The 25,352-nt window shown below is 38.3% G+C and overlaps 1 protein-coding gene across 6 annotated transcripts in view; it reads right to left on the reverse strand.

The window, feature by feature from the left end:
- The window catches only part of tpk1 (thiamin pyrophosphokinase 1), a 93,407-nt gene extending 74,527 nt beyond the window's left edge, over positions 1-18,880 (reverse strand). For 2 of the 6 annotated variants that reach the window (XM_088322392.1, XM_088322387.1), the window contains exons 1-4: positions 18,848-18,879; positions 17,043-17,129; positions 14,029-14,184; positions 7,389-7,463 (exon numbers count right to left, since the gene is read on the reverse strand). In XM_088322392.1, coding sequence (XP_088178518.1) covers positions 7,389-7,463; positions 14,029-14,143 — 190 coding nt within the window. In that variant the 5' untranslated portion in view covers positions 14,144-14,184; positions 17,043-17,129; positions 18,848-18,879. Of the gene's footprint in view, positions 1-7,388; positions 7,464-14,028; positions 14,185-17,042; positions 17,130-17,215; positions 17,359-18,847 lie in introns of those variants that run through there. The other 4 variants (XM_088322390.1, XM_088322388.1, XM_088322391.1 and 1 more) reach the window with 4 other exon arrangements.
- Positions 18,881-25,352: the final 6,472 nt, after the last annotated feature.

Raw genomic sequence — 25,352 nt, forward strand, 5'->3', positions numbered from 1 at the left:
TTTCAGTTCTTTCCACAGATTCTCAATTGGATATAGGTTTGGACTTTGACTTGGCCATTCTAACACCTTACTTTGTTTTTTTGGTGAACCATTTCATTGTAGCTTTTACTTTATGTTTTGGATCATTGTCATGTTGGAAGACAAATCTCCTTCCCAGTCTCTTCAGTTTCTTCCATAATGGTCCTGTATTTGGCTCCATCCATCTACCGGGTAGATTCTACCCTGTCCCTGCTGAAGAAAAGCAGGCCCAAACCATGATGCTGCCACCACCATGTTTGACTGTGGGGATGGTGTATTGAGGGTGATGAGCTGTGCGGCTTTTACGCCAAACATAACGTCTCACATTGTTGCCAAAATATTCGATTTTAGTCTCATTTGACCAGAGCACCTTCTTCCACATGTTTGGTGTGTCTCCTAGGTGGCTTGTGGCAAACTTTAAACAACACTTTTTATGGATATCTTTAAGAAATGGCTTCCTTCTTGCCACTCTTCCACAAAGGCCAGATTTGTGCAGTATCTCATCTCATCTCATTAGCTGCACCGCTTATCCTCAGTACGGTCGCGGGGGCGCTGGAGCCCATCCCAGCAATCATCGGGCAGTGGGCAGGGGACACCCCGAACTGGTTGCCAGCCAATCGCAGTTGAGCAGTATACGACTGATTATATGTATATAAACTTTTGGGTTTTAGTAGTCTGGGTGGTAACTGAATTACGTTTTAAATTAAGTATCTAGTAACTGTAACTAATAACTGAATTTCAGTAATGCGCCCATCACTGTTGAGCCATCACCTGAATAGTGACACACAGACACCCTAACATCTGCTTAGCCCATAAACACCATTAAAAATACATCCTCTGTCGTGATAGAGGTTTTCACTTTCAAGCTACAAAAGAAATGTGATCTGTCGTCGGTCTCATCAAACCATCTTGTGGTCCCACGAGCAACAACAAGCCAGCGGCAAAATTGACAAGAAAAGCTTCAACTTCAGCATCGCTCATGGCACTTCAAAATCACACCCCAACATTCCCACAAACTTTATTAGAAAAGATGACTTATCTTCGAGGAGATAAATCTCCAAACTTGACACATTCCGACATCAAGCCGCTTTGCAAGTTTGATGGGTTTAATCTATCCCACTGTGGTCCTGATTGTATACAAATTTAATCTTCTGTGACTGGCAGTATTATTTTAATTACATCAAGAGTACTGCTTTCATCCGAGCTTTGCCTAAATTAGGAATTCAAAGATGAGGAACAGATGCTAGAAATAATATGTCATTGTGTGAAATTGTGAAAAATGACGGTGGACTGACAAAATATGATTTTAGTTTAATAACATGACTGGTATAGCTGGGAACAAGGGATACACCAACAATGTTTAGGCCAAAAATGATCAAAAAGTACATTTTTGGTTTCTGAGGAAAGAAAACCGGAGAATATGCAATAGAAAAATGTTGTGCGGACATCACATCAAACATTAGGCGAGCTTGCTTTTATTCTGCGGGGAGTTTGAAATTGACACCGTGCAGTTTTTTCATTTTAGACACAAGATGGAAGGAGATGCGCCATCAAAACGGGAGCTCTGACAAGATTTTACCAGCAAGATATTTTTTCTGAAGTTTGCGTTTCCATCAGCTTTCTCATTTCAAGAACCTTTCAGCTGAACTGCGGCTATTGTTTTGAATTAGAACTGTCTTTATTGTCATTGATAACAAAATAATGATCATTGATTGCAAGATTAAACACGGCACTCTATTGAAATAATAATTAAAGACTTAAAGGAGAAAACTAAGGTCCAAAGTCAGGAGAAATAGGCAAAAATATTTACAAAGTAGTGCTTGGAGACACAACATTCTACATGATACAAGCTAACACCTCAAAGCTATCTTACTACAGTTCAACAGTTTTAATTGGGCCTACGTTTTGTATGCGGGATTCGTACATGTTTTTGAACGCCAAATAAAGCCCTTTTTAATGACTTTCAAAGTCAATTTTCCAGAGCCACGAATATGTCTGTGATTTGCATATTTGATTTAGAATCTTATGTCTACATTTATTAGGAAATATAATTTTTCAAATTTAGAGTAAATTAGAGTAAATAATAGTGGATCCGAACAATATGTGCGTAAATGTTTTTGAGACAAAACTATGTACTATGTAGCATACATTTTCAGGAAGTACTTCCCGTTAGAAGTGACCACTGGGAAATGCTACCTTTATGTTTGCATGGCCCATGGCAAATCTCCATGATTTCTACGTAATCCTTGCACTAATACACGTTTTAAAGCATCCTGTTTAGGTGTACAATACACCTGCCCTCCTGGGCACGACCTGTAGGTGGCGATGTCACTTCATGGGACAATGTCATACAAACTAAAAAAAGCTGCCGTTTATTAAGAGGGAAGACCAAACACTTCATTCATACCCTTTTTATTATTTAAGACATTTTCAACTTCTTTATCTATTTTGTCGTAATTAATTAACCCTAATCATGTAACATTAATTTCGTTGTAATAACATGAGTTCCAGATTATTCATTTATTTGGCCATTATTATTCAGCTCTTCCAGTCACCGGTTGTTAGTCTGTCTGCGAACCTCAGCTTACGCTATGCAAGCTTTTTGACCCTGACGCTCCCCTGTTCTGATTTCCTTCTGTTTCCCGGTTTCGACCCCTTTTCTGTTCTAGTCAAGTCAAGTCATTTTTATTTGTATAGCCCTTAATCACAAATAGTCTCTAAGGGCTTCACAAGTTATTACATATAAGAAGTTTAGGTTATTCGTATGCTATAGAGTAGAAGTGAGTTTTAAGCTTAGATTTAAACATTTCCACTGAGGTTGCAGATCGGATGTCAGGGGGAAGAGCATTCCACAACACCTCGACTACGATTTTTGATCCCCCGTACTGATCTGTTTTTTTCCGCTCTCGACACCGCCATCGCTCGCCATGGAAATGCTACTTCCGCGTCTGAGCAACCTGCTCCCCGCGACCAGCGATCTACGAAAGGTGTGTACTATCCTTTCCCCTCATCCAAATAAAACTAAGATAAACACACGCAAGTGGGTCCTGACTCCGTTCTGGTCTTGACACTTCCATTATTTCATCTGTGGGTTTTTTTTTGGCACCAGAAAGTGGCCATCAATGTTGTCGGTACAGGTTTGGACAAATTTATTGTTTGAGGATTTTTCACTTCCGCTATTAATGTTTTGTTTTTATTTATGGACCGCCCTCCCAGTATAGAAGTACAGAATTGTCTCCAGTATAAGGCACACCAAATTATAGGGCGCACCCCCAAAAAATAGTCTTTTGTCATATATTTTGCATGGATAATGCGCACCAAACTATAGGGCGCTACAGTAGGAACGTCAACAAAACAGTCAGACAGGTCAGTCAAACCTTATTAACCCCTTGACGACCGGAGGGCCTGCCGACAGGCCAGCTTACTGTTGAGAAGCAAATACGTGTTGAAGGATTTTATACATTTTACTATAAAGGATTTTATACGATTAAACACAAGTTACATTTATCGAGTGCAATGAAAATTTTCACTGAGTGGGCTTCAGGTCAAGCTGTTCCAAATTCGGAATGTTTTGGCTGAGGAATTTTGATAACAGGACTCAGACGAAGGACGTCAGGCATTGTTTTGATAAACGCTCTGTGTTGTTTTTAGTTTCTCCAGACATCGAGGCGAGGGGGTGGACCCCACGTGGGGGCTTTCATTGGCACGCCCATGGGAAGAGCCGGCACACCAGCTTGCGGAAAAAACGTGGGCAGAGGAAGGAAGCAGGAGATTGAGAGTGGAGGCTTGAAGGAGACTCGTGCGACACTAATTCGGCTAATTCGGCCATATATTCGATTGAGTTCACTTAGTTAAATTGTTTAAGAAATTAAATCTGCCCCCGTGTGGAAATGCCAGTCTCTTGTTCATTTTTCCATCAAGAAACAAGCACATTGTTAGGAGAATGCAGGTTGTGTTTGGTTAATGGAGTCAGATAACTAATTCGAATAATTTGGTAAACGGTACATTTTAATATGTAATTCCTAACAGTGTCTCAGACACGTACAGGCACCGTGTCTATACATTGTCACCAGTCACTGAAATATGTCAAGGCACATCTTATTGGAAAGCCTTAACACTTGGGATTTTATATTCTGACCATTTAAAAAAATACTCATTACAGAAACATCATGATCAGTCTGAAACAAGATAACTGAAAAATATAAAGCGGGAGTAGCTCATTAAAGATGCCGTCTTGCAGCCATCACATTCGATGAGAATAAGCAAACATGGTCTCCTTACATTCATAAGTGTAAAGAATCCAACCACATAAAATATTTACGTCCTCCAAAACACGGGATAATGCCGACAGATTAAAAAATTCCGCAGAAAAACAGCTCTGCACCCATGGATGTTGCTTGTTGCTAGCTGTTTGTTTAGCCCCATAATTCCCGTTCAAAAATAGACCAGGCTGTAGACCAACTTAACTTGTTATTCAGATCTTTTTCAATTGCAGGCTTTGTTTTACACCGCTTTAGCCTATACGAGCCTGTGAATGCTAAAAAGGACGCGCACTCGTTACCTCTGAATAACTTTAGCCTATAATGACCAATTAAAATAAAGATTGACGCATTGGTTAGGAAATAAAAGGCCGGTATATATTTCCCAGCATGCATCGCACACTAAATCTTCTATGGGGGAAATCAAATCGGCAGCTGCTTACCGTAGTTGCAACACCTGTTGTGACTCAATATTGAGCCATATATAAGGTGGACCGTATTATAAGGCGCATGGTCAGCTTTTAAATCACTTGAAGGCTTTTAGGTGCACCCTATACTGTGGACAATACGGTAATTGTCAACAATGTTAACGTTGCACCTGTGAATTTAACAGTAGCTCATTTGTGCCTGTAATATTCTCTAATAAAACCTCAATGGGAGTGGTCAATTTTACTTCTTATTTTGACTGACCTGTCATCATATAACCAGGATATAGACAAACACGCATGGTAAGGAAAAAGTCGTTCCTCAGCAGGGCCCAACAGCTTTCACTGGTTTACCCCTGCCGCATCATACGGGTGCCCAGCCCATCCTTAAGAACGCGTCCAGAATCCCACTATCCTTTCACAACAAAAGACACACCTAAATTATATAAAATAGAAAAAAACAAATACATAAAATAACAACATGCAGGGCTCTAACATAAAAATGATAATCGATAATGATACAAATTTTCTTATAAATATTCAAATATGCAATGTGCATCTTTTTTCAAGAAAGTCGCGGTAGAACTGTGTCTCAAGGCAAGCTAGTAATGCTGAATATTCAGCCAATGTCAGCACAGGGGGATTTCATATTGTATCAAATTAGCACTGTTTTGAATATGATAATTGTTGCCGTCGAGGAGGCACAGAAGTATTAAAAAAAGTTTACCATGTAGAAAGGTGGGTTATTTACGATGAATATATCATGAAAAGGTTTCACAAAGAGAATACAATCAGTGGCCAGGGAAGGGGTCATGTTCAGTGACAAGTTAGCACATTTTGCACAACAGACTTTGAAAAAGCTTCAGAGAACGTTTGAGCAAAAGCAACAAGGGAGCACAACCTCAGCACTAATGAATGCAGAGGACTGAAGTGAGGCGGCGTGCAAATAAAGAAAATTCAGATCAAACTGAGCATCAGAGCAGAGACAAAGTCAATTTACTTTGACTTTTGAATGGAGAGCAACAGTGACACTTGATGCAAAAATCTTGACACAACAAGAAGTGTTGGTTGCAGTCCTTTAGAACAGTGTCCCGCATTTTTCTTTAAATAAATCTCAGATAATTATTTGTATTCAGATAATGTTAAGATAATTATAAACTCATGTCTGTGATTAGCTATTAACCAGTACGGGGTGTCTCCTGCCCACGTCCCAGAGTCAGCTGAGCTTAGCTCCAGCGGCACACATGAAGATAAGGTATTGGACTCTGAATGAACAAATGAATAATAAATGTCATTATTTTAGAAAAAAATGGTAATGCACATAAAATGAATGTTACAGTGCTGTGAAATATTTTTTGCCCCTTTCCTGGATTCTGTGCTATTTGCAAATGTATCACTTGCAAAGGTTTCATATCATCAAGCTAATTTGAATATCACACAGAGACAACCCAAGGAAATACAAAATGTTTTGAAATGTTGATTCCATTTATTGAGGCACAAAAACTAGACCTATCTGGCCCCTTCCTGTGTTGAATTAAAGAATGACTTACATTGAAACTGTTAGGCAAAGTGAGGGAGGCTGCAAAATCTTAAAAACACAATTGTAATGCAACGATCCATAAAAATTCCAGAAGAAATTTGAAAAAAAGTGACAGAAATGTATTAGTCCGGAAAAGGTCACAAAGCCATTTCCAAGGCTTAGGTAGGGCTCCAGCAAATCACTACAAGAGCCCTTATCCACAAATAGGGAAACTTGGGAACAGTGGCAAACCTTGGTTAGGAAATCTTTGTTCGTGTGACGACGGCTGAAATTAGAAAAGAAGCTCAAAAAACATCTAAGGAACTGCAGGCATCGCTGGCCTCAGTTGAGGTCAGTGTTCATGACTACACTAAAAGAAAGACAGGCTAAAAATTGTATCCATGGGAGGGTTCCCAGGCAAAGAGTACAGTCGCTTTTTTCAGAAAATCTGATTTCAAATTTCATTTTTCCATTCAAATAAAATAATTTGAGCGGTATAAATATGCTACAAAAATACCTCATGCTGTTAGAGGATAATATTGCTCATTTTAATTATTTTATTCCTCATTTTAAACATTTTGCTAAACTCTTTCTCTTTATTTTATTTTACTAAAGCTATTGATAATAATGATAATTTGACATTTTTGGGGGGTAAAATGAGAAGAAATATGTCAGACATATAATGACCATTATAATGGTGTCATAATCATTAATATACATTATTCCTATTTTCATAAAGAATTGAACAAAAAATACTATGAAACAAGTTAAATGATATTACAAATCATGTTATCAAGTGTATGATTTAATATTTTACATTTGGCTAAAATGTTTATTGAAGAAACATGTAAAACAAGTGAAACATAATTAAGGATTTCCGAACATAACAAGAGCATCCAATAAAAAGAAAAACTCGGATACTAATGAAACAAATCGATTTGAATCAGGTCAATTACAATAATTTGTTTTATAATAATATTTTTTGATATCCCCAACACGAAAACTCGGGCTGCTAAGTGAACATTCACAAAGAGTTAATGACTAAAAATCGTTTGTGAATTACTGCTTTAGATCAAATGGCAAAGGGCTGCAAAGTCTGGTAAAAAAATTTAAAATCTGACAAAAACGATACCTTTATTAATATCAATGTACATTGAAATACTATACCTTTACTCCACAATATGTGAAGGTAGTCCTTGTCTAAAGGCTGGTTCAGGATGATCAGGCCAATCCTCTGTTTACCTGAAGTCAGACAAAGTGAAGAGCATGAATATGAAAATGCTACATTGATAAAATAGAATAGAATTGTCTTTATTATCATTGATATCAATGTGATGAAACAGTGTATGCAACGGGATTGCACTCCAGGGTAAACATGTAAAAAAAAGACTTTAAAGAGGAAAAAAAGAAAAAATACTGTCAGAATAAAAAGGCACAAATATTTACAACATAATGCTTAGCGACTGGCTTAAGTTATAATACTGAAAAAATAGAGCATCGTAGCAAGAGCACAATTAAAGGGAATGCAATATCATTGGCAGCAACAAACATTTACTAATAAGTTGCAAGACATACACTAATGTTCAAAAATTATAGTTTTGCATTCTTGATGATGGCCTGGAGGAAGAAACTGCATGTGAGGCTGTTTGTCCTTGTTTTAAGGGGCCTGTAGCGCCATGCATCCCTATTTAACTGATTAGCCACACTATTTTAAAACACCGGGGTAGTGTTCATTTGTTTCCGATCTGCTTTATCAACACACGCACAAAAAAGGCTTCTAAACCCGAGAGTCAATCGTCCACCGGCTTTTGATGCTTTTGTGTCGCACAATAATGTGTATGACCCTCATGGCCTGTCAGTGCCAAGAACTTGTAATACCATGACCTTGTGTGGTACACCATCTCCTACTTTAAAAGCACCACGAAAACAACAAACACAACAGACATGTCAGCTTGTCGTCTCCCTTTTTCCTAGCTGAAAATGTCCATGCTTCACTGTCAAAGTCCCTGTCCTGGGATTAATCATTTCACAAATCTAGTTCGCCTCCTTCCCCGAAATCCCATCCATCTTTTTCCTCTACTCGTTTTTTTTCCCTAGTACTTTTGCTCCACTGCTAATGCAGATCTCCCCACTGCTACTTTGCAATTGCCATTTTTCTATCTGCAGGAGAGCAAAGAAATTATGGGAAAGTCTGCATCCTTGACAAAGTAAAACTCAAACTGTTCCAAAAGTATTAATGGGCCAAAGATTACAGCACCAGCTCTGCTCTCACTTTTACATTGCTTTCCATTTATCTTCCACCTTTGTGTTTTCCTCTATAAATCATTTTCCATGCATTTTTAATATTGCTCGTTGTGTTAAAATAAAGAATTATTGAAAAACGTTTTGTGATAGCCATTTTTCTCTTACCTATATGAACGTTGGGTGAGTTGTGAGTTTTTTTTTCTAATATTTGGAATACATTGTACGAACAGACTTATAATGGAATCGGTTAGCTTTCATGATTGGAATATGCAAAGCAATGCCTTTGCCATGTGTTTTGAAAATCAAAATAGTCTGATATTATACACACTAACTCTGTGACACCTTTCTTCTAGAGCAAATTGAAAATTAACAAGAAAAACCTTGAAAATTGATAAAATCCTGCATGTAAAACTTTTACGGGTTAAATCTACTAGTGTCCGGACAAAAGTGAGCACCAAATTCAGTGACTCATAGGTTGAATCATTGGTAAACTAGTAACTGCTGGTTTAGGGGTATAGGTTTAGAGGAGGGGTCTCAAATTCAAAGCCAGGGGCAAATTGCGGCCCATGGGATGATAATTTGAGGCACCCGCTTTATTATCAAAAGTTCAACGGGATAGTGTGTATTTCTAACACCTCCTAGTGGTAGAAAAAAAGAATCATCATAGAATACAATATATATTTATTTTAAAAATCATATTATATATTAAACTATAATACAAACATGCTTTCAAAAAATACTCGTACGTCAAGGAATTTGTATTTATCTGACACAATGCAAACCTCTGCCATCTTACTACTACGGGTACCCCCCCCCAAAAAAAAAAACATCACGACACAAAAAGATTAAAAGAACAATGGTACAGTGATGCAGTAGAGTAGTTTGTATGCTTCCTTGTTCTTTGTAGCACTTGATTATAGTTGCACTCCATATTACCGTAACATCAATTGGTCAAAAGATACACACTTTTATTGATTGATTGGTTATTTTTCCAATTCATTCTTAATGTTTTTCTTAATCTTTTACATATTATTTTGAGTAACAATTTGGCGCATACCTAAGCCCCAAAGAATGAAACTGATTATAGTATTAGCAAACTAACCCTAAGTTGAGCCATCCAGTAATTTATTTTCTCGTTGCATGGACTTTTTTTATAATATCGATTTTATTTTTAGTTGATGCCTTCATTAAACATTTGCAGTAACATATTACTGTGCTGAGCATTGCCTTTTTCCATCTGCCATCAGTATGTACCTGTATTTATTCATCTTCATTCATGCAATGTTTGCGTTGCGTCGTCTGCTACAAGCCACGTGAACTCGTTCCACAATGCTTTTAATGTACGTTTACGTTTTGTAGCGTCATCAATTTTGTTAGCTTCTTTTGAATCTTTCTTCTGGGGCTGAGGTTTTGACTTGATTCCTAACCACTTATCATTTTAATTTGTGTTCTCTGTGCGTCTATTTTGGAAAATGACATGCAAATGCACGAACTTTTAACACTCGGGAAAGTCCGGAAGCACGAAGTCATTCGATGCAGGCTTCTGATCGGCTGCAGAGTATGCAAATTGCCAAACAAACCGAAATTCCAAAATTTCCGAACGGAACGAAGATTTCAACATCGGAATAAAGCAAACGTTTGATTTGCAAATAAATCTTTCGGATTTTTTTTGTTTTTTTGGGGGGGAAAAGTTGTCGGCCACCCAGGCAGAGACGTTTTGTAAGTTGTACGCTCGACGTAAAAGATGCACGCCCCGTGCGCCCGGGCAGACGTTATTTCAGACACTGCATGCACACATATACCCTCTCACACAACCTTCTTTTGTGCAAGAGACCAAAACGTCAAGACAAAAGAAAAACAATGACAGTTATCACTTTTTTGTGTGTAAAATAAGTAGCTGGGTAAATCTTGAGTTCCAAAATAAGCACCAGAGCCAGAGAAAGAAAAAAATAAAACTGTTCTAAGATGAAACTTTTTGGCTTCATGTTTACTATACTAAAGTTCATTCAAGAACAAAAAGTTTGCGCCTACAGAGGAAATGCGGATGGAGGACAAGCAGTAATAAATATATGACAAGAAAAAAAAACTAGGTGAAGGTAGAACAGAGAAGTATATTTTTTCAGCCTTGTTTCTTAATTAGCAAAAGGTCTGCGCATAAGGGCAAACAAAATTAAAAACACTCAACCTGCCATGACTTCACCAATAAGTTTTTGAAAATGCACAAGAAGTAGCACAGCCCACCCTTGCGCTGTTACCTTAAGAAGACCGAGATAGCATTAACACCACAAATGCACATGCACAAATTCACAGCTGGAGTGTCGACTTTAAGAATCGGCGTTCATAGCTAAATTGGTGAATTTATAGGTCTAGCGCTCCACACCAGGGATTTTAAAATTCATTCGGGGAGCTTCTTTTATATTCTCCACCAGGAGTCCCAACGACGATATCCTTAGAGAGATTAAACTAAGAAAGCAACAGAAATGCATTTTATTTAGAAAAACGTCTCAATCCAGAGTGTGAGTGAGAAGGGGGAGTTGGTAGACTGTCGTAGGAACACAACATAATCTCACATGAGAGCAAGTTACAAACCTTGCATGTTTGCGAGGGGACAACAGTCCTGATTTTTGAATCTTTCAAGAGATTTCTAGCACACATACACATTAGCAATTCCAAAGGGTATTAGAAAGCCTCTCATAAAGTGTTCTCATATTTGAATAAAATCTATAGTCCTTCCGCCAAAAGATACAATGGGCAACTACATACAATATCGAAAAGCCTATTTTAAAAATATGTATCTTGAGTTAATAATAAGAATCGATCATGTATGTCACGTGTCAGAATTCCACCCACAAGGATATGTTTACATTATTTCCTCATTAAAATCAAGTGGATCACACAAACACTATTTCTAGTCAGGTTTCTGCAGAGCTTGCAAGAGTGTGTGGACAGGGTAATGATTTGTGATAAAGTGATGAAGTGATTTTAGCCCACTTTTGCCAGGTTATAAAATATAGGCTACCAATGGTGTCTGAATAATAATGGCTTTTTTTCATTCAATGTTCATGTAATGGATATGTTTATATTAAGGAAATGTGTATTTGATGCTTGTTTAAAATGAAGTTTACTGACAGTCATAAAAAAAACGGTTGCTTTATTCATCTGAACATATTGGGATATATTCTCATCTCATCAGCCGTACCGCTTATCCTCATCAGGGTCGCGGGGGGGCTGGAGCCCATCCCAGCCATCTCCGGGCAGTGGGCAGGGGACACCCTGAACTGGTTGCCAGCCAATCGCAGGGCACACAGGGACAGACAACTCATTCGCTCATTCACACCTAGGGACAATTTGGACCGGCCAATTCACCTGAAATGCATGTTTTTGGAACGTGGGAGGAAACCGGAGTGCCCGGAGGAATCCCACGCAAGCACGGGGAGAACATACAAACTCCGCACAGGAAGTCTGGAGCTGGATTTGAACCCACAACATATTGGGATATATTTAGCTTTTCAATTAGGTTCACTAGACAATTAGGTTCTCGAAGGGTCTGATTTGAGGACCCACTATTCCAACGTAATGACATGGTACAACCCAAATTAAGAAAAAAATCCACTTTTCAAATGTATTTAATAAAAAGTTTGTGCCGTGTGAATCAGAGATAAGAGAATATATTCTCCTTTTTTTATGAAAACAAAATGACCAGCCAAACGACTTCAAGCACAGTATATACTCACATATAAGCCCAGATAGCATGTAAGCAAATGCCTAAAACTGCTTTAATATAGCCATGTACTTAAAGAAATATGTGCCCAAAATATAAATAAAATGTGTGCTTAAACACAATACTTATTGAATTTTGTAAATAAGGATTAATATAGTGTTCAAAAAAGCTGAAAAAAACCATTTGAAACCATTTACTGTACTTTCAAGCAGGGCTTCGAAAGCAGACAATTATACAAAAACTTGTATTTCTCAATCATTTCCCTCATCATCGACTCGAACACTGTTGCTGTTTTCCACTTTTTCCTCCGATTTTCACCATTTTTTGGGGGCCTATTATTATAGGCAAATAAAGCATTTGAACATACAGTGGAACCTCGGTTCTCGCCCATAATCCGTTCCATTTCTTTGTACGAAAACCGATTTGTACGATCACCGAAGCCGTTTTTTCCCATTAAAAATTCTTTTAATCCGTTTCAACACCTTGAATGTTTATCTTGAATATTTAACGTAAAGCTAACCCAGGCTAATCGTACGTTCCGTACGAAAGATTACGCTAACATGAACGTGTAAAAATAAAAAAATCAGGTGGTTTACACGTCATTTAGCACCCGGGTCTCCACAACAAGTGGTGAGCATTTTAAGGATAAAGAAAAGAATTATGAATAGGATTTCTTACCGGTTGGCAGAAGCCATGCTGTATTCCTGAAAGAAGGGAAACTCGCACCCCTTCTTCATATTTTGCTATTATTTCTTTCTTAAATGCAATAGTTGTACGCACTACTCCTCTTTTTTCACCTGTAGCAACTTTGCTGCTTGCACCAACCTTCTCCCGAGGCATAATTAGGGGTTAAAACACTCCCTTCACCGCTTTTGAAAAACGAAAACAGAAAAGGAGTGCGCGTTGCCGTGACAACAGTTCTTCACGAGGGGTGGGGGCAATCTACACTCGTACGCCGCTCAGCGTCGCCCCTAGCGTACCGGCGTTCGAACTCCGATTTTTTGAACGAAAAGCGAAGCAAGAATTTCTCGAAATTTTTGGTCGAGAACCGATTTGTTCGAACTGAGAGGCGTTCAAAAACCGAGGTTCCACTGTACTAGAAAACAATACAATAAGATGCGGTCCCTCTTGAACACAACTGGGACAGCTCAGATTGACTGAACAGGAAGAACAGATCGAGCAGGGTTGTATCAAGTCAAGTCAGGTCATGTTTATTTGTATAGCTCTTAATCACAAGGAGTCTCAAAGGGCTGCACACAACACAGACTATTGCAAACGATCGAATATTATGACACCATCCCCCGATCTAAAACCTACATGAGGGCAAAGAAAAACTCAAAAACCTCAACATGAGAAAAATGAAGAAGCCTTGAGAAGGGACCGCACATGAGGTAACCCCCCTTCCAGGATGAGCAGGCTTCAATAGATGTTGCAATATCAAATAATACACATATATTGTCAACAGGAAATATAAGCCATTCATAAGCTAGAGAATATAAGTGTGTTTTAAGCCTAGATTTAAACAGTTCCACTGAGGTTGCAGATCGAATCTAGGTTAAAAAAATTGAATATATTTTGTTTGTATATAATCCAATATTGATTCATAAAATTATGGATTATTTAGCTAAATATGCATCCTCAATATATTTCAGAGGAAAATGTATTTCTACAGGATTACATATTTGGTATTGTGCAATTTTCTGAAGTTTATGGTTGACAAAATGTTATAGTATTTTATTACATTAATTAAAGAACTAAGATACTGCACTTGACTACAGTTAGAAAAAAAATCATGAATCAAATGGAGGTTTTACTTAGGTTGCACACACCACACGAACTAACTTGCAAATATGTCGCAGCGGCCGATTGCTTTCCAAAGTGTACCAATGAGACGGCGGTTTTGAAATGAAGCACCTGAAGGCAGAAGAAACTCTAAAGGGGACAGCTCTTCATCCATGACCGCAGGAAAACGTCTTCAATCAGGCAACTCGCCGCGACCTGAGAAAAGGAGTAAAATTCTTGTATTTACTTTTGTATTTCTTGTCTTTTGATTTAATGCTTTTGGTATCGGAAAGATAAAACTGACAAATTGAACATCTCAAATTTGAATAAAAAAAAAAACAATTTGATGTATTGCCTTGTTGGTCCAACCATAATGTCAACATAAAAAAATATATATATATTTAATTTCCTACTGCCACTGTGCTGTAAAGGCCCTTTACATTTGTGGCGCAGGCGCAGGTTGAAGGCGAAGTGTACGTGATTGCCTGTAACAGTATTTTTTAGACCAGTGTTTCGTGAGACCTTGATTAGTGTGCTGCAAGAAATAGGCAAATTTTATCTTTGCAAAAAAAGCATGCCAATTTTTTAGAACCTTGGCTTTTTTCCAATGATCTGCTGAGTAACTAACATGCACCCATTTCAGTGTGTGGTCGCAGATTACCATTATTTTTCTTCTGAAGGTAGTACAGGGAAATATATTAAATAACTTATTTTATTTAAAGGGACATTGTGTATTATTTTGCTACTCCTAGTAGTAATGAAAACTTTATTTGTTAAAAAAACAATACTGATTTGAATAACATGCAAAAACATCAAATAAACACAAATTGACATAAACTGTGTAGGTTAGAACCATCTATCCATCAATTATCTGCGCCACTTATCCTCAGTAGGGTCGCGGGGGTGCTGGAGCCCATCCCAGCTATCTTCGGGCAGTGGGCAGAGGACACCCTGAACTGGTTGCCAGCCAGTCACAGGGCACACAGGGACAAACAATTCGCTCGCTCATTCACACCTAGGGACAATTTGGCTAGGCCAATTAACCTAACATGCATGTTTTTGGAATGTGGGAGGAAACCAGAGTGCCCAGGGGAAACCCACGCAAGCACGGGGAGAATATGCAAACTCCACACAGGAGGTTCAATCTCATGACCTCAGAACTGTGCCGCACACGCGCTAACCACTGCGCTGTGCTGCCCAGGTTAGAACCCAAAAAGCTTAAATATTGGCTGCGTACAACGCTATTTATTATTTTCAGCCAGGGAAGATAAGCATGTAAGCAGAAAAATTGTTGAAAAGCCAGCGGGAGTCTGTCTTTTTTATGCTCCTAAAGAGCTCTCCCACATTGCACATTTGGAAATAGAATGTGTAATGAATTAAAACTGACAGACTAATTTTGTGTACTGCACACATCTGTTGCATCAACCGGCTCTGCCTTTTTCTTTAGTAGAGTTACAAAATCTGAAAAGCATTGCAACCTCATATTGATGGATGGATGGATGGATGGATGGATGGACAGAAGGCCGGACGGACATGCAATTCAAACACAGCAACACAGAAAATGATGAAAATTTGATGAACAGAATTTCAGCCAATGGATGTGAATTGTATTATGTTGGATATAGATGTAGTATAGAACAAGGATTCTCAAATTGGGGTTGAAAACACTTGAAGAGGTATTTGAGATCTGTACAATATTGTTTTTAAAAAGTAGTGTCATTGAAATGATGCAGCACTTAGGACCTAACTGCACAAAGCCTGCAAAAAAAAAACAATCCGACATGCTTGTTTTCATGTCGATTCTTGTTTCCCTATTTTTAAGGTCAAAATCAAAATCAACAATTTTATGCAACAATTAAGAAAGACATTAAGAAAAAAAGGACGAATAGGAAAAAGCCACAGCTTATCTGTCCCCTATACATTCTAAACACTTTTCACAATAATACATTTGGGAAACAAATTGATTATAAGAGAATATAACATTAAAAAAATGAATTATATCTAATCATCATAGTTATAAATACTCATGATTCACATCAACAAAGTCACTCAACAATTTTGGGCGCGAGGAAAGTAAAACAAAATGAATGAATGGCGTAGTGTGAAAACAGATAAAATATGTAAAGATGGTACTTTTCTCAACACACAATCTGATTCAATATAATCACACACAAAGACAAAAAAGCAATTTGATATATCGGTATTTTTCCCAGTTTTTGTTTCCCCCTGCTTTCACATATAAACTTATATAATTATTAGAAGAAAATTAACACAATTATCATAAAATGTACCTTTTGTTGGACTATGTATTTTTGTGTTAGAGTTGCTGTTTTTTACCATCAACAATTTAATCAAGTAAAATGATAAAAATAAAATAATCTTGAAAATGAATGCTTATTTTACAAAAAAAAATGATAATAGTTTAAGGATAAAAAAGAAAATACTCTCAATAGGTCTGAACACGGAAAAAATACATTTCAGGTCTGTTAAGATAATTTTGCTCAAGAGTATTTTTGTTATACTATTTAAAAAAAAACAATAAGAAGAAAACATATTTAATATGACCTTTGTTTATTTAAAGCATTGCTATTTTTCCTTTTCTAAAAAGTAAGTCATATTATATGTCAGAAATCTTTTAAAAAATCAATTAAAAAGAAAAAATACAACAGCTGCCAACCAGACAAAAACAATTGAATGCTTTTACTTGTTTTCCAACGTATTTTCCAGACTAGTGTGAGCGGACTTTCTGCCGAGTACAGAGTCAAATTGTTGAAATTTTATTGTTTCCAAAATACAGTAGTTGAATAAGCATTCAAACAAAGGTAAATACTTCAAATTTAATAGCTTTCTCGGTCATATTTAATGTGGTTCATGGAATTATTGTTTTAACTGTAAGTGCATAAACTTGAAAAAAAAGGAAATCGGGAATTACTGTAGTAGAAAAATACTACCAGAATGAAACCTGAATAACAACTGTATGGCTTTAGTAAATTGCTATTGCAGGATGTGCCCAAGAAGCTGTTTAATACTCTTAATAAGATTGTTATCCTTAAATAAAAAAAAGTAATACTCACAAATTATAATATGTCCACTTTTCCAGCTATCGTGTTGGTACGTAAACTATCTCTCAGGTAGTCCCTCTGCCACATGTAAAACGCCACCTTGAAATTGATCAATCATTAAGCATATATGTTACCTATTACAAGACCAGTGGGCAAGTGGTGAGGTTACAAATGAATGAACCTACATCCATCCATCCATTATCCGCACAGCTTATCCTCAGTAGGGTTGCGGGGGTGCTGGAGCCCATCCCAGCTATCTTCGGGCAGTGGGCAGGGGACACCCTGAACCGGTTGCCAGCCAGTCACAGGGCACACAGGGACAGACAACTCAATCGCTAAATCTAACCTAGGGACATTTTGGACCGGACAATTAACCTCACACGCATATTTTTGGAATGTCGGAGGAAACTGGAGTGCCTGGAGGAAACCCACGCAAGCACAGGGAGAACATGCAAACTCCACACAGGAGGTCCGATCTCATGACCTCAGAACTGTGCCGCACACGCGCTGACCACTGCGCCGCCGTGCTGCCCTTGAACCGACATCTTATTCATCTATTGAGTGGCAGAGCAAGAAAGGATGTATAAGCTGTAGTATAGAAACACGTTTTATTGGCTTATCTCCCCTTAGAAATTAGGTAAATAAATATAAATGTAAATGCTCTGTGTTTCATTAGCCCTTTTCAAGTCAATGAAGACCTCCCAAGGCACTTTACAATGTGCTTCACACATACCCATTCACATACACACTCACACACCCATAACAGTGTCAGCCATGCAAGGCCTACTACCTGCTTATCAAAGGCATTAGGGATTCAGTGTCTTGCCCAAGAACACTATGACATATGACACTGAGGACTCGGGAATCGAACCTGCGACCTCTTGATGAGCACTATACCTCCTGAGCTACTGCCGCCTACTCTTTTTAAATTAAATCATCAAAAGATAAGTCAGAGGAAGAATTTCTGTAGTATTTCCATACAAATATATTTGTAGTATTTCTTTAGTATTTTGTAATATTACGTTGGTTGTATTTGGTAGTATTAATTTATTTTTTTGTCGTATTTACATAGTTCTATTTTCTAGTCTTTCTGTGTTATCATCCTAGTAAGTCTAATGTAAAGTTTTTGTGTAGTATTTTTGTACCGTTACATTTGTAGCATTTCTTTTGTTGCAGTATTTTTGTAGTATTTCGAACGGAATATTTCTGTAGAAGTATTTTTCTATTATAGGATTATTATATAGTCCCCTGCCTACTGCCCGTAGATAGCTGGGATGGGCTCCAGCACCCCCGCGACCCTACTGAGGATAAGCGGTGCAGCTAATGGCTGGATGGATGTTGTTGTTTTTTTAAACGTTTAATCCTTTTGGTGATCTTAAACTTTTAAATTGGTTTTACTTGCACTTAAAGGAGAAGCCGTCCAATTTTAGTGTTCTATAAGTATAATAATGGCCATTCACATTCATTGGTTCATTGATTCATTCGCTTATTCATTCAAATTGGTTTACACATACCGTAGTGACAATTAATCGTACAACCAGTAAAACTATTTAAACCGGTTGACAAACAAATTACCCAAGACTTTTAACTAATTAAACGGGTAGTATATGCCCCAAAATGTACTTCGGACTTTGGGGCAACCCACTACTCGCGTGCACTGCCGCGTTTGATATATGACATGCGCGTGCACGCTGGCACGTGAACTTTAAAAACAAAATGTATTCATTTATCAAATTAAACTCAATACTACTTATTTTTAAATAAACTAAAACTAAATCGCAAAAACGAATTTTATCATATGGAAAATACGAACTTACTTTTGAGACACTTCCGCCATTGTTGACGTCACTAGTCAACGAGTACAAGCGAGGAAGGCTCTCAGTGGACGGAAAAGTGGTGGTATTGTTCTGTAGTGATATCTACAGGACAAATAGAGAACTACATGTTTCCTTGTCCTCAATAGTGCGGTTTGATAGTGTGTCCAAACCATCGATTTTTTTTTTTTAATAAAAACACATCGTTGGACACACTGACCCTCAAACAAGTTTGAAAAAATAATTTATAGCACCAGGTTTACAATTATTTTACAGCTTATATGACCATGTCCCCTAAATTGGCAATATAACGTTTTATCTTATCAATTGTGATCAACATTGCTCATATGATTTAATTGATTTACTATGATTTTGTGTTTCACTATAATTTTAGATGTTTTTTCTTCCAAGGTTAACTCTATTGCTATCCTGTTTTTCGAGAAAAATAGCATTTTACAAAAGCCCAATGGGCAAACATGATAACAAAACAACCAAAATTAAAGAAAAAACACACCAAAAATAAAATCAATGTAAAAATAATAATAATAAAAATAATGATAATACTAAAATGGGCAGTGCGGCAGCGCAGTGGTTAGCGTGTCCGCGGCACAGTTCTGAGGTCATGAGATCAAACTTTCCTGTGTGGAGTTTGCATGTTCTCCCTGTGCTTGCGTGGGGGTCCTCCGGGCACTCCGTTTTCCTCCCACATTCCAAAAACATGCATGTCAGGTGAATTGGCCAGTTCAAATTGTCCCTAGGTCTGAACGAGCGAGTGAGTTGTCCGTCTCTGTGTGCTCTGCGACTGGCTGGCAACCGGTTCAGGGTGTCCCTTGCCCACTGCCCGAAGACGGCTGGGATGGGCTCCAGCACCCCTGTGACCCTACTGAGGACAAGCGATGCAGATAATGGGTCGATGGATGGATAATAAAAATCATAATAATAATAGACGCCCTCCTTGTTGCTGTCGCTATAAGTTCCATAAAGAAAAAACACAAACTGATTTACTGCACAAAGTGTGTTCTATTTTATTTTTATAATTTCAAAACTAGTCTTTTTTTATTAATTTATTTTAAATCTAATGTTAATAAAACATGTATTTGTGCCATTTTGGCAGTGTAGGGAAAGTATCTCCCATAGGCGCAATGGCTGATTAGTAAGGTTTAATGTTATTTCGTCATCAATCTGAAATAACATGAATCAGACTCCCATACAGGAAGTTTTGTTTAAATATACAGTCTGTATTATTTGACCACTTGATGTCGCTGTATGGTGAGGTCATTTATGTTAAATGTTGTCGATTGTCATTCAATTTCCGACTTTTGTTCAAATTAATTTTGACTTTCTTGTTTCAACTTTTAATATTGCAACTCACCAAACTGATTCAGAGAACTGATTCAGAAGTGTTTCTTCCCTCTGCCTAACAGCATAGGTGCTACACTTGCTTGACTTTAAAAATAATTCTTATAAAAACTTGAACTTTAAATCAGGTGTGAGCTCACGGTAGATTATAAAATAAAGGCTATTGGGATATAGCAACTTAATACATTTTAAAAAGCATCCAGCCATCCATTATCTGCACCGCTTATCCTCAGTAGGGTCGTGGGGGTGCTGGAGCTCATCCCAGCTATCTTTAGTCAGTGGGCACCCTGAACTGGTTGCCAGCCTGTCTCAGGGAACACTCAGACAACTAACTCTCTCATTCACACCTAAGGACAATTTGAAATGGCCAATTCACCTGACATGTATGTTTTTGGAATGTGGAAGGAAACCGGAGTGCTCGGAGGAAACCCACTCTAGCACGGGGAGAACATGCAAACTCCGCACAGGAAGGCTGATAGCTGGATTTTAACTCATGTCATCAGAACTGTGTCACAATCGCGGTAACCACTTAACTGCTGTGCCGCCCCGTTTTAAAAAGCAATTATTAATTGATTGTAGTCATGATATTTATGAGAAGGAAATTAAATGTTTTTGAGATGAAGTGTTTGAGGAGTATGTTAGGAGTGACAAGATTGGATAGATTGAGAAATAAAATTGTGAGAGAGAGAGCTGGAGTAGTAGCGGAAAAGAGCAAGCGTGTGGATAAGAGAGTACCCGGTTGGTTTGGACACATGGAGAGGATGGATGAAGAGCGAATGTTGAAGAGGATCTACAGAGCAGTAGTAAATGGAAGGAGACCAAGAGGAAGGCTGCGATTGACTTAGATGGATGGTGTTACGAGTGCACTGCAGGAAAGAGGTCTAAATCTAATGGAAGCTAGAGCTCTTGTTGGTGATCGGAATGAGTGGAGAGGTGTAAAAGGAGAGTGGGATGTTTGGAAGCATTCTAAGGGATGGGCTGGGCACCTGTATGATGCGGCAGGGGTAAACCAGTGAAAGCTGTCGGGCCCTGCTGTTGAACAGAAGAGTGTGTTGTGTCACCTTGACCTGAGTGACATGGCCGCTTTCTTGTGTCCCGTTTCATCTGGAGGGACGAAAGGATGACCAACTTAGGTGCCGAGGTGCCTAACTTGGGTGTTTGGGCATTTTGGTTGGCCATGGTCCAAAAATGTTTGTGTGAGTTTTTTGCTATTTTTTCCCCTTTTTTATTTTCTTTATTACTGTATATATTGTGTCTTGCTGTCGGTCACCCCTCTTGAGGGATATCACCAAGGTAGATATATAGATAAATATATAGTTATGATATTTCATCATCATTCGTGATATATAACAAAAAAAAAATCTCAAGAGCCCTTTCAGAACCGAAAGATCCTGCTTGTTTTATGGGCCGTCCCAAAAGATAAAGTTCTCCGAAAAGAGGCGAAATTCCCAATACTAGTAAACAAACAGCAGGAGCAGACAGATGCACTGTGGTGATGGTGCGCAGTTTAAATAAGTCGAAAAACGTTGAAAGCACGCAAAGTGTGGAACCAAATCCCTCTCAGGGTGAATCTACCGTTGGGGCTAGTTAAAACAAACTCTATCATCAATCAGCAGTTCTGGTTTCCTGACACACTGCACATGGAAGGTGGAGTGGCTTTAGGGGGGGGGGGTCAATACACACACAGGCAAGCATGCTCAAAGATGCACAAGGAGTCATTCATCCTTTAGCCATGCATTATAGATGTATCTATGAATAAATTCCCATCTGGCTGGATTAATCATTGCGGGTCATGTTTTTTTTTTCCCTCAAAGGTTTACCCCCTGCGGCTATTAGATCAGATCTTTTTCCCCTCCCATACATTTTTATGCCCTTCACTTAACAGTAATGATAGTGATTATTTTTTTCTTTGCATTTTTTGCATTCAACACAAATCTACATTTATTCTACTCAATATAATACATAATTAAACCTTCAGAATGGGTTCATGAATACATGGTGTATCAAATACAATCTGATTTGATGCCTCGATTTTTTTCCACAATTTGTTGGTGGATACGTAAGGATAATTATTAAGCAGCTAGGTCTCAGAGAATACCTTGGTTAATGAAGGCTCCCCGGAATATTTCACATAAAACACTTAAAAGGTCAAGCACAGTAAATATAGTCTGAAGTAGTCATCTTCAATAAGACTTTCTTAAATACTTAGAGACCCTTTTATTTCAAAGGTCACAATGGAGTATTTCAGTGGACTGAATGTACTCGAAAAAAAATATTTTGAAGTGAATTTAATTGTCTTTATTTTCATTAATATCAATGTTGTGAAACAATGTATGCAATGAGATTAGACATGGCACCCAAGGGTAAACATGCAATATAGACTTTAATGAGACTGTCAAGATAAATAGGTAAAACATATTTACAGCCTAGTGCTTGGAGTCTGTTCTAAAAATAATAACAATGAAAAAGAAAAAAAAATGTATATATATATATATGTATATATATACATATATACATTTTTTTTTCTTACAAGTACATTAAAAAAAACTTTGCATTATGTCCGATTCTCTTGAAATTTCCTGTTTTGTTAACTTCAGTTAATAGCTTAAGAATAGGACCCCGAATAGCAGTTTATTAGAGTTCTCCAACGTAATCAATGGTGACATTTCGATGTATAAGGTTCTTTTTCCAAGAAAAAAAAGAGGAAAAACAACTGCCTATCACTCTGTTTTTCTCTCATTGTACACCCCATCCTTTTCCATTACACGATGTTCCAAATACACATCCAAACCTTTGTTTTCATTTCATGCTTCCACCCTCACTCTTTTCCCTGCTAATAAAAACTGAATGTCATCTTTAATACATCTTTTCAATTTTCCTTTTGATGTGAGTTCCTTTTGCCATTACTAGGTTTTAAGATTGCATGTATGGTTGAACTCGGGGGACTAAGTAGGCCATTTTTCTCGTCCACTTTCCAGCAGTGACCCATTTAAGCTTGGCCTGAACAAGATTGAAGTTGAACGGAGTTGTTTTCAGCCCCTCTGTGCACGGCGTGTCGTTTGGAAGGCAATTTCCAAACCTAACAAATCGTCCAGAGTCTGAAAATATGGAAGCAAAATTACTCTCTGCATTTCAGAAGGTTTTGAAAAGTGGTCACAAGAATGACGAGAACATGATATGTGATTGAATATGTCAAGTTGGACATGGCAGGTCTTATCCAGTCATTTACTGCCACTGGATATTTGCTGTCTATAACCATCAATAACAGTGAATGTGTTAAGTCCCTGAGTAAGGCAAAGGGTGTGATAATATTCATACTGTCACGTAATATCTCCAAAGGATTTTTGTCACACATCCGGTGGATTTTTAGAGCTTCACAAATAAAAGATTACTCGGCTGGCATCCCTCATTTGTCCAGCAGCAGGGGTGCAGTGTGACCTTGATGAGCCCAACGGTGTCCCGATAGAATGAGACCGCAGGACTCTAATCTCAGGGTAGGATATATGGTTTGTTAATACCCAAGGCAAGGCCTGTGGATATGTACCCATGACCTAGCAAGAACAGAGGTGCACATTAAAAAATGATGTAATGAAGCCAGGGTGCATGAAACAGAGCAATACTGTAGAAGATAAAGCAGAAAATGAACACCTCTTGTGTGGATTACAACCCAAGGGAAGATATATGTGGCGGTCAGTAATACCTTGGAGATCACGGAACTGGACTGACATCTAAAAGGTTGGTGATGAGCTTCCAGGGGGGACAGTCAAATGGAAATGAGGAAATTTGGGGCAGGAGAGGGTGTATTTTTCGGGTTAAAAAGACCATTCACTTACTCGGTTGTTTAATCCATCCACCTATCTATCCATCTATCCATGCATCCAAACATTTTCCACCTCGCTCATCACTAAGGTTGCGGGCGGTGGCGGAACTCATCCCAGCCATCTTTGGGCAGTCAGCAGGGGACACCCTAAACTGGTCGCCAGTCTGTCACAGGGCAAAGAGAGACATACAACCATTCACATGCTCACTCATAACTAGGCACAATTTACATGTCAATCAATATGCCATACCTGTTTCTGAAGTGTGTAAGGAAACCAGAGTGCCCAGAGGGAACCCATGCGAGCATGGGGAGAACATGAATCTACCGAGGGCTGGTAGCTGGAAGGGCACCCTGGACCTCTGCACAGTTGGGCCGACGTGCTAACCACTCAGCCGCTGTGCTGTCTTGTTGAATTAGCATGATAATAAAGATATTCATTTGAAATAATCGGAAATGGATTTGTCTCCATGGTGAATGCAGTGTTCTCGTTTGCCCGCGTCCCCGCGTCCTAGTCGCATCATTTTTGCTGGGGATGCATAGTGTCGAATCAACGTGCGTCTCCGGGACGCAACTTTTTTGACACAAATATGACATAATTACCCGATTACTTTTTTTTTTTTTAAGAAAGATTTATCGCACTCCAAACTTTTCGTCAGGCAGATCCGCCATTGTTGTTTTGGTCTCGCGGTTCGAGATTTCGTCTGCACGGCGATCTCGGCAAACGAGATTTCGTTGCTTCGAGATTACGTCATTGTTGTGGTGCTTGTCGTCGAGTGAAGGTTAAGTATGCCTCCAAAAAAACAGTACAGTATTAGGTAAAAATCAACACAAAATTAGTCATTTATCAGTCTCAGTAATAAGTCGAAACATAATGCAGATAGCGATAACAACGGCAATAATTCCGGCAAAGAAAGCACGTGTGTTGAAGCGAACGATTCGACGAAAGAAAATAAACAAAAGAATACTCCTAGCAAGAAAATGACTTTTCTGCCAAAATGGACTCAATTATATTCCTTGTTATGCTATGAGGAGGATGATAATGGAGGCTACATGTTCTGTGATGCGTGTACCCAGCGTGACAAAAAACTGGATTGCATAAATCATTTCGCAATACGAACTTTCAGAAGAGCACATTCAATCGGCACCACGACAATGAAAACAACAAATTAGCTATGGAAATTCCGTTGCTGCAATTGGACCTTGAGAAGGCATTACAACAGTGGCGGGACAGCAAACCACGAAGAATATATGAACTGAAAACCTGAAGTGATAACTGCCTTGTATTACCAATTAACTGTGATGATTAAAACTGCATGAATATATAGACTA

This window comes from Urocampus carinirostris, chromosome 18, assembly GCF_059441175.1.
Source record: "Urocampus carinirostris isolate Australia breed hairy pipefish chromosome 18, RoL_Ucar_1.0, whole genome shotgun sequence".
NCBI lineage: Eukaryota > Metazoa > Chordata > Actinopteri > Syngnathiformes > Syngnathidae > Urocampus > Urocampus carinirostris.